Here is a 17061-nt window from a genome sequence, read left to right as displayed (position 1 = left end):
ACTCAGAGGAAGAGGCAGAGGTTGCTCAGGAAGAAATGAATGTAGTGAGGACCACTGGACCAACCAGAGAAGTGCATATGGTTCACGATCTCGAACAGACAAAGGGAGAAGAAGAGAAAATAAAACTAGAGCTCAAAGTATCCAGGGTGGAGGGAAATGCAAAAGACTCCCCCATCAAAGAGCCAGATGGACAAAAGAAGAAAAAGAAGAGAAAACGCAGGTAAGACCAGGCTAACGTACAGGACTAATATATTTATGGCCTTTTCACACCTGCACCATCACTAGTACAATATCATTTATGTATCTACAGTCCAACATTAATGTGCATCACACTTGCACAGGATTTGAGGGAGGATCAGGGAATGGCATGATGAACCATCCTCCATTCTTTCCCCCCTCCACACACCAGCCACCTCTCCGAGTAGCAGCTAACTCCAGCATAATATTAGCAAAGGTCCAGAAGCTGGTCGCTTTCCAAGTACTTTGGAATCAATAACCCACATTGGTAAAGTACTGTGTGAAATTGACCCGTGTGAACTAGAGAGGAACCAGGTTCTATCTTTGATCCACACTGACTTAGCTGATCTCAGCTGGGCAGAAGTTAGGGCTACAGTTGGCTTCAGGTTAGTATGCTACCCTCCCCCTCCTCCGGTCAGAGTTAAAAACAGTACTGCCTATGAAATCTAACCAGTTGATTAAGGTACCAGAGGGATCTGTCTGGCATCTGTCTGCATGGTACCCCAGCAGGAGAAAAATTGAAGGATGCAGGGAAATTTATTTGAGCATATTAAAGCCTATAGTTTTGTTTTTTACTGTATCAAGCAACCTATATTTTATTGAGATTTACATGGTCAAAATCAGTGGTTAAATATGTGAGATGGAAAGCAGAACCTGCAGGCTCACCAGTAACCAGGTTTGTGTGTGAAAATGTCTTAATATCTGTTTTACTGAAATTAGCAAACTGCTCTGTATTTCTTCTCAGCTTTTCCTCTCTTGCAGGTGGCTGGGAATAAATTTAATAAATTGCAAATATGACAGTGGTAAGTAATGATATGATGAAGTTAATGGGACCAGAAGCAAGGGTGTTACTCAGAACAACACCAAAATCAGATTTGATGCATTTGCTCGTCTCATTGCTGTATGTGGCACATATTTGTGGGAGATTAGCTACCGCATTTGCCTACATAACAGGTCAAAGCAACTCACTGCGTGTGGCACTGTAAAAATTAGTTGATGTAACAATTCACAATTTTTATTTTTTTCCCCAACCTATTTTCCCCATGTCGCATTGGCTGAATTGGTATTTGCCTTAGAAAGTTGTGAGTTTAAGCCCCAAGTTGGAACTTGAGCTCATAATCTAAACTCAGACTAGAGTGTCTAGTTTTCATGTGTTATCATTGAGCAGAATGCTGCCTGGCTGTCAGAGATACCACAGACAAACCTAATCATGTCCTTATCTGACATCCTACTCATGTAGACATCATGTAGAATTTCAGTCAGATGCAAGAACCCTGGCTAATATTTTCCCTAAGAAGCTAATGACAATTAGCAAGGCTCTGTGCCACCTGAGATACAAAAAAAGCACAGACTTGGGATTGAACCTGTGAATATGCTGGTTTCTATGATTGGTCACACTGAGAACAGTCACTAACTGTTTTTGACTCTTTTTAAAGTAGTTGAATCCCAAAAAAGGTTTCAGCACTTCCTTTTTAAAAACTTTTTAGTGAAATATTTGCTTACTAAGGTGAGGGATGTTTGTACTGGAAAATGGAACACTGTTCCTTGTTTACTTCTATTGTTCTTTCTTCCTTTCATGCCACATTATCTCCAAATTTGTGTCATTCTTTCTTCTTTCTGCCCTCTCAACTTGCCTTTAAAACTCTTTAAACCTAGCTCTTTGACTATATCAACATCCTCAAATCCTCCTCTCCCCCCTCCCCACCTCATGATCCCACCTTGCTTGGTAATTTATTTTGTAAAGCACTTTTTGGTGTATACTATGTGAAAGTTGCTTATACTGTATCAGGGCAAGTTATGGTTCCTCCTTATTTCTCATTCTCTGTCTGCCAATCCTACTCTTGCCAACTGCTTCTTTCAATTTTTTTTCTTCACTTCTCTTTTCTGTGTATTTTCCAGTTTTATTTTTTTATTTGCTTTCTCTGTGTTTGCACGTGTGTGTGTGTGTCTCTCTCTCTCTCTCTGTCTTGGTTACTCTGCCATGTACTTGTTGCAGTCCATCGTACAGCCCGACGGTGTGGATTGAAGGAGGTTGGGGAGGATGAGGAATGGATATTGTACTGGACTGACTCTTCTGTATCTCATGAACGAGTCATGGAGATGAAGCGTTTTCAGGTTAGGATTATGGCATTGAGGAAGAGAAAAAGAAATGAAGTAGAGGGTTTTGTTGTAGTGGATTGGCAGAGTGTGAAACTGATCTGTACAAACAGGAAAGTCCTAGGTATGATCTAACGATCCGTTAAAGAACGTAGAGTTTAATGTGTAACTCTTTGCTAAGGTATCTGATATCAGATGATGCAGAAGCAGGGCCTACAATTAATCTCAGCTCAGCAATATTCGACTAACAAGGGGGAACAATCAGGTAGGACATTCAGTTACACAATGGGTGCATCAACTTCAGGCACTGATGCACTCTCTCCTCCAGCAGAGAAGCACTGAACTGGGGGGAGGGAGGAAAGGATCACAGAAAGTCTGATCTTCACGACATCCACATACATGCTTTCATCAGGAATATTAGATTGGGATGACAAGCAGGAAGCCATGGTTCTTTTTCTCTCTCTCTGCCTCACAATGTTGGGATGTTCTCCTGATGTGAAAGGTTCTATACAAGTGTCATTTTGTTGCTTTTGTTATTGCAGAACCACTACACATAGCTGCAATTAGCTAGCTCAGCACAGATCAGGAACTTTACTTGGACTTTTTGATCTATTTGAATCAATATCCTATCATACACTGCATTTAGTCACTAAGACAATGGAAAATCAACACTATTTGTGTTATTTTTGCTTTGCAGAAAATGAACCATTTTCCGGGAATGAGTGAGATTTGTAGGAAGGACCTTCTAGCCAGGAATATGAACAGAATGTTGAAACTCTTCCCAAAGGAATACAATATCTTCCCACGTACCTGGTGTCTTCCTGCAGAGTGAGTAGTTTTAGGACTGAATTTAAACCACATCAAACAGTTGTATTGGGTAGTTAGTAAGTGACCTAATAGAGACAAAATGATGCAGGGATCAGAATATCTAATTGAGTATTGTGATAGCCAATCAAAGATTTGGACAGTCAGTTGAATGTTCACATTATCAGAAGAGAGGTTTGGTTGAAGATGGCCCTTTGGTTCATTTGATCTCAACCTTCCAGAATCCTACCTCATGTCATCTCTGACCAGCAGTTCTAACGTACAAAATGGAAAACCAACAATATTCCTCTCCTTTAAGTACTGGGACTGTATCTGATTGAGTGAAGTTAATGGATTCTATTTTACATAGGTAGAATTTTGTATAAATTATATTATAAATTATATTGTGCATATAGGACGATTTGGAATGCATGATGGATTATTGAAGTGACTGGATAAATATTGGGTGAAGCGCTGGGAAATTGTGGTGGGCGAAATTGCAAAACAGTTGGAGTTAAGGCTGATAGTTACATGATCCTCCAAACTCCGGTAGAAGATAGATGTTACAGTAAGTAACTGAGTGGAGGGCCAAGTTGTGGGTTAATTGAAGCTTGGTGAGCAGTTATTGGATAAACAATTAAAGGTGGAGGATTGTGACTGATAGCTTGGGAATTTATGTAAATAGCTCAATTTTGGAACGCAATAACAGTGTTGAGTTAATTTGCTTTAGCTGGTTGGAAAATTGGAGTTGTTTGAAGGAACGGGTAATGGGATCATTAGATTTATTAAAATCGGTGATTGGTGTTCACTTGTGTTCCCACGGGAATAATAATTACTAAATTATGTATTGGTGAGTTTCCTACATGTGCCCTTGACCACACTGTCTGTACAGTTTTGGGGATTTTCAGGCCTACTGTCGAACCAAGAAGAACAAAACATACATCTGTAAACCAGATTGCGGGTGTCAGGGCCGTGGCATTTTCATTACGAAAAATCCAAAGGAGATTAAAAATGGAGAAAGGATGATCTGTCAGCAGTACATCTGCAAGGTAACTGCAACCTTTACTCCCCTACCCAACGTCAGATCTTCCCTATCTATAATGGGGCGAAGTCTCCAACGGTTCTTCATTGTGATAGTTACTATACTGACTTTGGTAAGAAACTAATCCCTGATAATGGTTTGATCTGAAACCTTGTTTCAGAGTTGTTTGCTTTTAACTAGGATGGCCGCTTAGCAATAGTAGAGGAAGGATAATTGCTCCCAGAGGCACCATTTGAGTGCTGTTTTACAAGATACCCACTGAGTTAAACCAGTATCCTTTTCTTACAAATGCTATTTTCTGTGATCTGAAGATCTATTGTGTCAAAGTTAGGTGTGTGTAGGTGTTCAGATCTGAAAGCAATTGATAATTGAGACTAAAATTCCATTGATTCTTAACTGAGTGCAATCAAATCTAATCTCTTATGAAACATTGCATTTTGCACTCCAATATTGACAATTATTTAAGACAAATTTAGAATGTTGCTGTGGATTGCTTAAATACTATATACGTTGAAAAGGGGTTTGAAGCAATCTGAATACTTGTGTTCTAATTCTGTCATCTTTAAATTGAATTCCTGGAAGTAAAGTTTTAGTTAGAGAACCCCGAACTGTCCTCTGCACTGCTAGCTCACCCTTCAACGACATGATAAGGCTCTATATCAAATGCAAGATTATTATTATTAATTTTCTCTTCACAGCCTTTCATTATAGATGGCTTCAAATTTGACCTCCGTGTCTATGTCTTGCTCACATCCTGTGACCCTTATCGAATATTTGTTTATAATGAAGGGCTGGCCCGGTTTGCAACAACGAAGTACAGTGAACCTTGCAGCAGCAACTTGGTAGGTATTAGCGCTGTTATTAATGGATCCATTGTCCAGTTTCATACATTCTAAAGATTTTGTTCAATTAACTGAATAATAGTCATGAATGTGAGTTCAGCAATCTTTGATTTCTCTTTTCTCCTTACTTTTGCTGTCCCTCTACCTGAGGGTGGGGAGCGTGTGTAATTCTGTGCTATGAGCTGTAGTTGAGGTATTCTTTTTAAAAAAGAATTGAAGAGAAGAAATATTAAAGAGTGGGGAATGAGCAGGAGAATATGAATAGATTGGCTCAGAGAAAAATACTAGCCCAATTGGGGTAAACAGCTTCTCTATGTGTTGTAATATACTACAATTCTATGAAATTTCAGACTTATGCTGATTTAAATTCCAGGAGCACTGAATTCCCGCCAATAACTCACCTTATGTTGATCCTTGGCAATGTTTGAGTAGGAGCCTTGACTATTTTCACCCACCTCCTTCCAATTTCTAGCCCAGCTGCCAGAGGCCAATTATTGTTCTCCATTGCTATTATTAATGCTCTGTCTTGATCTGTATGATTCAGTATCACATCCCATGGTGTATTTTTTACCCACTAGTTGCGATTGGGAAGCTTGCAAATATATCCTGGAGGCAGCCCATTGTCTCATCCGCTGTTGCAGAACAGGATTTTGCCCGGTAGTGGTACAATGAATAAAAGATTATGGGAGGGAGTAAGGAATGGGTGGAGACTCATGTATAAACACCAACAGGGACCGATTGGGCTGTGTGCTGTATATTCTTTGTAATCTTGTAATATGAAGATAGCAACTGACACTATTTGCAGATAGATGGCTTTCAAGTAGAAGATCAGATGAGAATGATTAATGGTTTGTTTTGGCTAGTGTTGTTACTGCAGTTTATCTCTCTTTATCTCTCCAGAGCTGGTATTTAAAGCATCTGCTATTGTATTCTTTATGGTAGTGAGTTGTTACCCATGTCCAAACCACTAAAGTCTTTCACTATTGTTAAGGATGATGTTTGCATGCACTTGACAAACTACGCTATCAACAAGCACAGCAAGAACTTTGTTAGAGATGGTGACAGCAGCAGCAAAAGGTACATTTTAATGGCTTTAACTTGCAAATTTGATCGTAAACCTAGAATTCATCAGCCCATTCCTTCATTCCTGCCAATTGCACAATAACTTCATATCCACTACTTATGGCAAAAACTTCATCCTAACCATTTACATGAAGACTTCATCCCCACCATTTACACAGTACCTTCAACCTTTTCACTTATGCATTGACATTATCACCACCACATAAGTAAGTACGAACCATGATACTTATCTTCCAAAATACAGTGGCAAAGTCTACAGATCAAAAAGTAACACTAAACAATACAATATTGTTTGGCAGTGCCTAGACTTCAGTATTGCATTCTGTGCCACTGGATCCATGATATAAAAATGGATTCAGTGGCACAGAATGCAATAAAACAGTAAAACAATATCTATCTTTCTATCCCTATTCTAAATGGCTGTAATTATCCATTCATACTCTGTTCTATCCATTATAGAAAACTGTCCACATTCAACACGTGGCTGGATGAAAATGGGTATGACCATGCCAAGGTTTGGGCAGACATTGAAGATGTTATCATTAAAACGCTGATCTCTGCTTATCCAATCTTAAAGCACAGTTACCGGACTTGTTTTCCCAGTCACACTGCTGGCAGCGCTTGCTTTGAGATCTTAGGATTTGATGTTCTAGTGGACCGCAATCTGAAGCCATGGCTCCTGGAGGTAGGTGAATAATGAATGAGGTATGATTAATAATAAAGGTATTAAGGCAGAAGCTGAAGACATGCAAAGAAATGCAGACTAAATAAGGAACATAACTGAATAGGCCAAAGAGGATTGAAGAATCAGGAGAATCAATTCAAATCAATTTTGAATGAACTCAAGTGTTATGAAATCTTCAAGTGTGTTGTCGAATCCCTCCAGGCCCTTCCCCATCCATAATCAACTAACTCAGCAACCTTGTGCACTTCCTTCCACCTCACTCTCTCTGTACCTATCTTAAACGCTTAAAAACCTACTTCTTCAACTGTGCTTTTGGTCACCTTCCCTCTACCCGCTTTTTGTACCAACTTGTTGTGGGTCCCACATCACCCATGTAAAGTGCTGCAAGACATTCTTCTACATGAAAGGTGCCATGTAAAGCGTATGTTGGTTATATTTCATTGTTACAATAAATCAAAAAATAATTTCAATTAAAATTGTGCTGAGTTTATGTTCTAATGTTGCAGGGAATAGTTTATCCTCTCAAATTTTCTTCGATTGTCTTTATTTCTCTCCTGAAAAGCAGACGTTCAGGATGGAGTGCAGATTGGGGGTGGTGGGGGGTTGGTGATGGTTGCTCACTGATAACCTCAGTTAAATGTGGCAGCCAAGCCTAATCCTAAACTAATTCCAGGCTTTGAAATAGCATTCAAGAGCATGAACCCTGATTGATTTTCCCCTCTCTAATGTACCACAAACAGCCATGAAGTGAATGGCCAACGTTAGCTGGAGGGAGAACCTCCCTTCCCTTTGGATTTTGTCATTGGATCTTTAACATCCACCTGAACAGGCAGACATGACCTTAATTTAACATCTCATTGGAAGAATGGGATCTCCGACAATGCAGCACACGAGTCCCAATGTGGGGCTTGAATTCATAACCTTATGATTCATATTATTATTATCAGCTGATCCAGGCTGGCACATTATGCTAACTATCTACTCAAACCCATTTCCCTGCTTTGTTTCTCACACTCTTTAATAATGTTTTCCTGGTATATTTATTCATTTGCATTTTAAATGTGTTGTGGAGTTCTCTTCAACAGCCACCTATGGTGGAGTTGGGTCATGAGGTTTGTATTATTGGACACAATCAATAATTAGGATAGTCAAGTTTGTCATCCTATAGGAAAGGCGCTGGATTAGGGCAGGTTGTTATTGTAGATTGCATGATAATTAAAATGAATGTGATGTGTACAGTGACTACGAAACTGTATATCCCTGCAGATTCTGTAATCTGCCCATTGTTTTGCAGGTAAACCACTCGCCCAGCTTTACTACAGACTCCAAGCTGGATCGAGAGGTGAAGGACAATTTGCTGTATGACACAATTTGCTTGATAAACCTCGGAGCTTGTGACAAGCGAAAGGTGATTGAGGAAGACAGGCGGAGGATACAGGAACGGTTGTTGCATCGCCACAAATCTCGTGAATTGAGGTACAAATTATTGTATCCAATATACAGTATAACTATTTGGTAACTTTCCTAAATTATCAATGAGTGTTAAAGAATGTGGTCCCACTCTGAAGTCTGGTGGTTCTGGATTAATTCCTAGACGGTTTGAACTCCTCAGTCAGATCACCATTCAACTTTCTGCACACCACCGAATATAACAAAAGTTTATCTGTTAAAACCAAACCTTTTCTTGTCTCAAGGCCCTCTCTTAATGCTGTTATTGGTCTTTAACTTGAAAACTTTTTCTGTAATGCAACAGAAATAATCCCACAACAGATCATTCAACTCTGGATCTCTTTCCTCCATAGGCGGGAGCAGAATGAAAACAACCAGGCGGTCTGGCTTCAGCAGTCAGAGAAGTATGAGGATGAAGCACTTGGGTGGATTCCGCAGAATATACCCGCAACCAGACTCTGACAAATATGACCTTTTCTTCAAACACAGTGGGTCCCTTTTTCAGGAGACAGTGGCTTCCAAAGCGAGGGAGGAGTGTGCCAGGTCTGAACTCTAACACTTCTCAAGACCTCTTAATCAACATTTTGGATAATAGGCTAGCTTTGCACACACCACAGCTTTGACACATCCCATGTTCACTCTCTGGAAACAGTTGCCGGTCAGAGAAAGTGAACGTCCTTTACTTCACTGCTAAGACAGAAACAAAGAATATGACCTTTCAATGAGTTTCTAATCTGTTTCTAATATGTGCTGATTAGGTCCTGTAAAGGGAGCTTTATTCTAACCTGGGTTTTACTTAGGGGTACCGAATACCAATGATGGATGCCTGAATTAAGAAATCATTCTTTTTCTGAACATTAATATGGCTGCCTCCCCCTTGGTGATCACAATCAAAACCAGTATAAGATATTGCACTAGATATTAAAATATGTTAACACACACACACAATGTGTAGGATGCAAGGCATTGATAGAAAATACTGAATAACGACCAATTAACTACATGTGCTGCAGGCAACAGTTGGAGGAGATCCGATTGAAAAATGAACCAAAAGAGTCCTTGGCGAAAAGCAGGCGATTGAAGGACAGCAGCTTGCAGGGGGAGTCGGCAGGGGAAAGGCCACCACTGCAGTCGCTCACCCGGAGAGCCCTCTACCGCAAACCGTGCGCATCAGTCAGGAATGTAAAGACACGAGTACCATTTCGTACTTTCACAACACTTACGTATAATACACTAACAACAAGTCTAGAAAGGAATGCATTAATATTCAACATTTGTAGAACTTTATGCTCGTGTGTCATAGATTGGATCACTGTATGTTTACTTTCAGATCATAAAATGTGGCTCTTCTGATGGTGTAGTGAATTTATCCAGTGAGTGGCTGAACCATACAGACTGGAAGCCTGAAAAAACTCACCCCATTGTAGGATGGAGGAGAAGAACTAAGAAATCTAGTGGTTTCCCCCTCCATAATCTGAGAATGAACAAATACTGAGATCAGTTATAGCCCAATTGCTGCACCGCAGGCTGAGATCAGCTAACTTGGCACAGATCAAGTATTGGACGTATGACTTTCTCAGTTTATGGAATTCAGCTACTCACTGATAAACTTGTTGTGCTATATGGGAAGTCGCATTTTACAGGTATTGTTGTGTTAACCTTCAGCAACACTTTCTTCACCAACCCCCCACCCCACCCACAGCTCCACCCATCTTGGTGGGAGTACACAACTGCAGGAAAAAAATCTAATGTATGTTTTGCAAGATTACTTATTTGCCAGGTATTCTAGTCATTTTGTACCAGTCAGAAAAAAGTTACAGATTTAAAAGCAGGATTTCACTGTCTTGTCGAGTTGTTTTGTTCTCCTCTATTGCCTAAGGCTAGATTCAAGCACTCTGGGCTCTACCCTATGTAAAGGGTGGTATATAAGTGCAAGTTGTTATTGTTTCAAACACAGATTTTTTAAGGATGAGACTAATGTCTGAGAGAAGAATTCAAAGACAATTTCATTGCCTTTTAATCTTTTTTTGTTTAAAGTGTATTGATCCCTCAAATCTTGGATTCAATGTTTTCCATGGGACAGTTATTGGTTTCCGGCTGCTTTTGCTAACTGAAGCATCCTCCTGTTGCAGATGTTGGCAGAATCTATTGATATTATGAAGCCACTGGATATCATAGAAGAGGAGGAATTGGAGCGAGTCAGTGGATTAATGCAGCGAGAAAATCTTTTGCGTACATTGGGAATCATTGAACAAGTTTACCGGTTATTACAGAACAGCTCTGGTGTTAACAGCAATCCACCACAGGAGCACCTATTTTATGGAGGTGCTTCAAATAAAGTGAGTAAATAATAATCCTTGCATTTTTATAGCACCTATATGTAGAAACGTTGCAATGGGCTCCACATGCGTATTCGTAGTTGAACATGCCAGAAATTTTGCACATGGCTTTGCCCTCACAAACAGCCATGAAGTGAATGATCAATTTTATATGGAAGATTGTTTGGTTGGGACACTGGGAGATACTCCCTTCTCTTTTTCTAATAGTGTCATGGGATCTTTAACACCACCTGAACAAGCGGATGGAACTTTGGTTTGTCTCATCTGAAGGATAGCACCTCCGACAATACAGTGTTCCTCCTGTACTGCATTGGATTGTTCACTTAAAGGTCGAATGAAGGTCTTGATCCCACAACCATCTGATCCAGAGGCGAGAGGGTGACAAATTGAGCCAGACTGACACTTGCACAATTATTATCTTTTTACTGGTGAAATCTTTTAAAACGGGATTACATATCTGAAATATTGATGTGAGCAAGAGATTACGTTATGTGGCTCATATGGAGAAAAATACCAGCACAGACTATTAGTCTGATTTGTATGAAGAGCACTGATCCAAAAAATCAGCGTGTAATACTTTTTTGCCTCAATTCTCTCCCCTTGTCTTTGGCACTGTTTTTGACTGAGGTAGTAGAGACACCGAGTGTCCTATGGGACCTCTCATTTTTTATGTGTAATGTGCCTCTCTACCCCCCACTATCATATACCACCATCAGTCATTGTCTACATTCACACAGTGTCAATGAAGTCCTACTTCAGGCAAGAGCTGAAAGGTAGCAAAAAAATTTTTTTTGAAAGTGACCTTATTACACACTTCCAGAACCATCTCATCTAAATTGTTATTTTAAATGTGGAGTTTTACAAAGAGAAAGTGAGCAGATTACGAGGAATGTGGGATTTCAGTTATGAAGGGAGATTTGAGAAATTAGTGTTAATTGAGTTAATTAATAGGTGAATTAATAGAGGTCTTCAGGGTAATGAAAGGTTATGATAGGATAAATAGTTACAAATTATTTCCACTAGTTAACAGTCAGTAAGGAGAGGGAATAAACTTAAGATAATAAGAATTGTGTTTCTAGATAGAACTGTTTTATTTTGGTGTAACTATATCTTAAGATCAGGTGTAAAATGTGTGTGAAAGAAAGTTCGTACTGCAACACTAACAGTGTTTGCATTGAATTGAGCTGTCTTCGGCAGAAAACACATGGAATTTTCAAACAAGATCAGTTATTTTAGAAACAGAGGCTAATTTAAAAGTCAGCAGAATGGCATCAGAGGTATATGTCACAGATTAAACCAAACTAAACCTCACCCCTGTAATCTCTCGCTTTGTTCTCTTCTCTTTCCAGTCAGTTAATTACCCAACCTTCATCAAACAAGCTTGTAGTCAGGAGTATGAGGGACCAGCATCTGGTATCCCATTGTCTTCTGTGGGAAAGAATCCTTCGTCAGAATTGGGAATCCTGAACCCTCCTACAATAAACTGGTCCACACTTCTGGGACCCCAAGGACAACCTCCAGTGCACCTTGGAAGTATGGGAAACCCAAGTCTCGGAATGGGGCTACCACCACATCGTTTTCAGTACCGCTTCCCCATGCGAAAAAGTGTGATGTGGTCAGGAAGTCACAATCCTGTTGGTTGGAATGAATCTGTTGTCACCGTGAAAGCGAATGGTTCACCAGAGGGAAGATTGAGTGGAGCTGGAGTCTGTCCTCGTTCGTTAAGTGCCAAAAGTAAATTCATTAATGTTGAGAAAATCATGCAATCTTAGAAATTACACCAGAGGAGGCCATTAAGCCTATTCTGGTGTTAACTGTCAAATTGGAACTGAATATTCTAAGAGATCCTTTTGGAATTGAAGGTGGGAGGGAAAGGGGGAGATTCTGATCTATTTCCACTGTGTCTTCGGTCCCTTCCTCCACCCCCCTTGCACTCCATCCCCCTCTGATCCCAAACCACAGTCTGGGTGCAGACCCCTCATTGTCCAGCGCCTTAGGACATCCTCCCAACGTGAAAAGCTCTAGATAAATATAATTTATTGTTGTTGAGACATTGGTTCGGGAGAGGAGGACAGATCAGATTCCTAACTTTGAAAACTTTAATTTAACCAACAGGGCTGAAGAGTAATTCCAGGTTGCTGTGTGAACCCCATGGGTGGCACTGGATTTAACACAATTCATCTTATATCCAGACTGCCAAACTGCTTATTGGAATCCAGAACCCGTGATCTGGAAATTAGAGGGTGGGATAAATACTGAAGAACATTATATGTGTACATACTTGTGTTTTTTTGGTCTGGAATCCATTTACTGTATTGTGTTGTGTGCTCATACAGACAATTCAGTGCAGGAAGTGAGACCAAATCGAAGTGGCAACATGTTTACAAGTTCCATGAACAACCTCAGCAACCCTGGAAACCCAGTTACTGCACGTCTGACTAATCCAGGCACGGCCTCCAGCCTGCCAAACATGAAGAGTAATGCAGGCATCCCTGTAACCCATGGACTTACTGTAGTCTCAGCCCGAGCCCCCATGAATCAACGATCCAATTTGTCAAACCGAGCGAACATACTTAATGTGCTTCAATCTGACCTCAGGTAAATCTAGACCTATTCTCTTAGGCTATGAGTGTAAATATCTGGGGCATCAGCTGTCTCTCTGAAGCACTGCCAAGATATCGCAGGAAAAAAGACAGACAATTACAGGTTTGTTAGTCCATTGTCAGTGATACACAAATAATGGAATCTATGCCAAGGAACAGGCTGTGGTAGTAGGTATACAGCAGGCATTTATTTATGTCTACTTGGGTTTAGAAGGGAGGATGATGTCCTTGATTTCTTTGATGGTGTTCCAAAAAAGGTAGATAGCAGTCTCCCTATAGTATTGTTGACTTTCAGAAAGTTTTAAGCGATTTTGGAATTGAAACCTTCTAATTAGACTAAGACAACAGAGGAATGCTAGGTAGAAGTTGGGGCTGGACAAAAAAAATTGTATAAAAAAACAATGAAAGGGTCCAGTATTGTCTGTATTTGGTGGTGTGTTGTATGAACTCCCACAGAGAGTGGTGCTTGTATCCTGATTGTTTCTAATATTCTCTATCCAGTGCTTCATTTCTTGCTGGAAAGTCCATATATCAGGACATCTAGCTCAGCTGTACTGCCTTCACAGGTTAAACAGCCTGATGGCATTTGTTGTCCACACTCCCACATGAGAACAGCTGTTGAGCACGTGGAGAGTGAGGAGTATCTGCAAACCTAATCAGCAGCATGCCACTTCCTTCAGTGGGGAAGTAGAATAATTGGGTGAGCAGGAGGGAACAGGGTACTTAATGCTTGATCTACAATTGTAGAATGATTATTATCATTTTACTTGGGAGTAATTTAATAACCAATTTCACCTATTCTTTTATGTCAGAAGATTGAATTGATCCATTGCAGTGGACTATCTCAGATTCCCTTTCAAGTCTTCAGTCAGAGAATTCCTCGATAGACAATCAAGCTTGTGCTATAAAACTATAAAAATGACCCAAACCTGACGAGCAATGGGCACTTTGTCTTGTTTGTTGAGAAAAGTTCACGAAGCCTTTTCTAAACAGTGAGCAAAATAAGCCAAATAAATGGAAATGATATGTTTTTTACCTTGTGTAACAAAAGTATTTCTTCTTGTCATTGCTGATCATCTCTCCGAGACTCATTAGAGTATATTGATGATGTATGGATTCCTGCTGGGCTAGCTCTCACCCGATCAAAACTGTAAACCGACCTTGCATTGATTAAAACCCTGTTAACTCTGCCTCACTGAGACTTCTCATTCACGTGTGCATTACCAGCCTTCCCAGATTACAATCAGACTTTTCTTGCAGACCAGTGTTATTGACTCTCTGTCAAGGGCCACAGTCTACTTGCTTGTACTTGTGTACACAGTGTACTTGCTTGACAGCTACTCTCAGTAATGTTGCAACACCCCGTCACCACAGAGCAACAGGATGTGGGTTTTTGCCAGCAATTACCCACTAGAGATGCGAGACAATTAGAAAGTGGAGGATAAATGTGAATCCGCGAGAATTAGGGGAGGGTGAAAACTGTAGGATCAATAATTCTAGTTGAATAGGGTCCTTCACTTGCTGTATGGAAGCTGGGATAGCCCTGTCTCCTAATGGCATTCCCTTCCCTTTGCAGGAGAGCAAGAAAAGGAGAGGGAACAGCATTGAATCCCAGTTCGCTCAACATCCCATAGGCAGGCCTTGAATGGAGGCTAAGATGCACATGGAGCAGCAAGTTTGCGGAGGGCCACAGGTGATGGGGAGAGGATCACAATGGCCCTTGGGCTGCACAATGAGAACCACTGCTGTAGACTGATTTTTTTCATATATTTATCATTTTTTTTCTGAATACATCCAAGTGAGAAAGCCCCTAGCAAAGTATGGATATAATTGATCTGAACATATATTTGGAGCCAATGTGATTTGATATTTAAGGGAATGCATGGTGTATGGGGAAAGAGTACAGTCTGTCAATATTGAAGTTTACTTTATATTTCATGTACCTGTTTGGTCATTATTTTAATTTCTTCTATTTATTTTGATTTTTCTTCTCTTTCTGGTCGGGTTGGGTTGATGAGCTCAGTCAGTTGAACACTGCACTCTGGACCACAATGTTCTGGGTTCAAATCCCAGCAACATTCATTCGAAGTGATCTTAAGAAAGCTTAGGATTTGCATGCGAACCAAAGGGCATATTTATGTTTAATGGAGACTGCTGTCAATGGGGACCTGAAAGAGCATTTCTTATTTAGTTTTTACATTGTTTTTCCTTTCTTCTCTTTGCCTCTTTATTGGATCTATCTGGCCACAGCTTTAGTAACTTGCTTCCCAAGCAACAATGCTCGATTACACAACCTGCATGCATGTGGCATTCTTAACAATATAGGGAAGGAGATAGGTGATGGATTGGGTTGGCATACTTTTTCTGGGATTTCTATTGAATCCAGTCCACACTGATGGGGGTGAAAATTTTCCTTTACTGGCTCTAAGCATAATTCATTTTAGAAGTGAACCCAATTCTCAATGGGTGAAAGTCCAAGTTACAAAGCTGTCCATAATTTGGCTTTAATAAAATAATAAAATAAAACTTAGTTAAACTTACTTGTGGTGGTCTCAAGGATGTTCGATGCAAAATGGAAGATTGTTCACTCGTGCAGTAAGGAATAGAGTTCCAAAGTAGATTTGAGGCAGAGTAGAGAGAGCCTAAGTCTGTATTTGTCCTATGCTGCACCCATCAGTGAGTCTTTGATGCTGAAACTGGGTGAAAAGGTGAGGAAATATTCATTCTCAAACCCTTTATTTTACACATACATTTTTTCCCCCAAATATACAAATTTAACTGACTGGTGGTAGAGCATTGTCATTGTTGTAAGAAGTTATGTAAAAGGGGTCCTTGTCACCCTTGAACCTGTGAAATGCCTACACTAACTGCTAAGTTGTGCTATGCAGAACTAGTATTGTGATTGCGGGCGATGCTGGTACCATTTTGAAATTGGGCAGCACAGAGTACAGTCAATTCCACAGACTGCAGAGTCTTGTCGCCTGTACCTCGTATCAGGGTTTGTGTTAGATACAGGAATCTCCAGCGATCTGGGAATGCTGGGAATGCTGTTTTAGTCATTTTATACCTTCCAATATTTGAGATATTTTTGCACATCAAATTATTAATAAATTATTTGACGTGAAATTCGTTTGTTTGTGAGATCTTTTGTGACATATTCCTGAAATTATTGTGTGTGTGTGTCTATTTACCTACATGCCCACATATCTTTCTATACATCTGCCTAGAGTAGATATTACCTCCAATGTATGGATTGGTGAGCAAAACTACAATAAATTACATTTATACTGCACTTTTCATGTTGGAAATACATCCCAAGGCGCTGGGTAGTTATGGGTTTGCCCCCAACTTGGGGGTTAGAATCAAGAGGGTTGGTAGGAGTGTGGAAGGCATAGTCAAAGAGAAAAGTCTTGAAATGGACCTCGAAAGAGGCGAGGGGGAGGGGGCGAGGCGGAGGAATTCAGGGATGGTAAAGCTAAACACCATTGTGGGGAAGAAACGTTTGTCTTAAAAACTGGATCTTTCAAAGTCAGATGCAATAAACATGGAAATCTGTATTATAACAAGCGAAGCCATTCAGCCCATGCAGTCTGGGAGCATTCTGTTTGACACCCAGCTGTGTCGTTTTCAATCTACGACTGTTTGTGGGACATTGCTGTGCGCAATTGGCTGCCGCGTTCGCCCACAAATATACAGTCAATTCACTTGACAGTGTGTTCTGTGAAGCGCTTTGGGACGTCCTCCCGACGTGAAAAGCGCTATATCAAATGCAAGGATTATTATTATTATTATTATTTTGCAGTCACTTCCTATAGACCAAGGTCTTCACTGCCAGACCTGAGTCACAGAGCGGCGTTGAGAGGCCAGCGGTTGCTTCTGC

At 40.3% G+C, this 17061-nt stretch overlaps 1 protein-coding gene across 1 annotated transcript; it reads left to right on the top strand.

Moving 5' to 3' along the window:
* On the top strand, window positions 1-16472 carry ttll6 (tubulin tyrosine ligase-like family, member 6). The gene is given in 16 exon segments (XM_007909940.2): window positions 1-220; window positions 983-1040; window positions 2234-2352; window positions 3032-3162; window positions 4031-4187; window positions 4879-5022; window positions 6014-6099; window positions 6565-6790; window positions 8085-8266; window positions 8593-8656; window positions 8658-8782; window positions 9253-9421; window positions 10372-10578; window positions 11928-12327; window positions 12915-13176; window positions 14758-16472. Coding segments are annotated over 14 exon segments (2232 nt in total). The 5' UTR covers window positions 1-220; window positions 983-1040; window positions 2234-2331; the 3' UTR covers window positions 14816-16472.
* The last annotated feature ends 589 nt before the right edge of the window (window positions 16473-17061 follow it).

This window comes from Callorhinchus milii, unplaced genomic scaffold (assembly GCF_018977255.1).
Source record: "Callorhinchus milii isolate IMCB2004 unplaced genomic scaffold, IMCB_Cmil_1.0 Scaffold22, whole genome shotgun sequence".
Classification (NCBI taxonomy): Eukaryota; Metazoa; Chordata; class Chondrichthyes; order Chimaeriformes; family Callorhinchidae; genus Callorhinchus; species Callorhinchus milii.
Note: the sequence above shows the minus strand (reverse complement) of the source record. Positions and strands in the feature narration are given on the sequence as shown.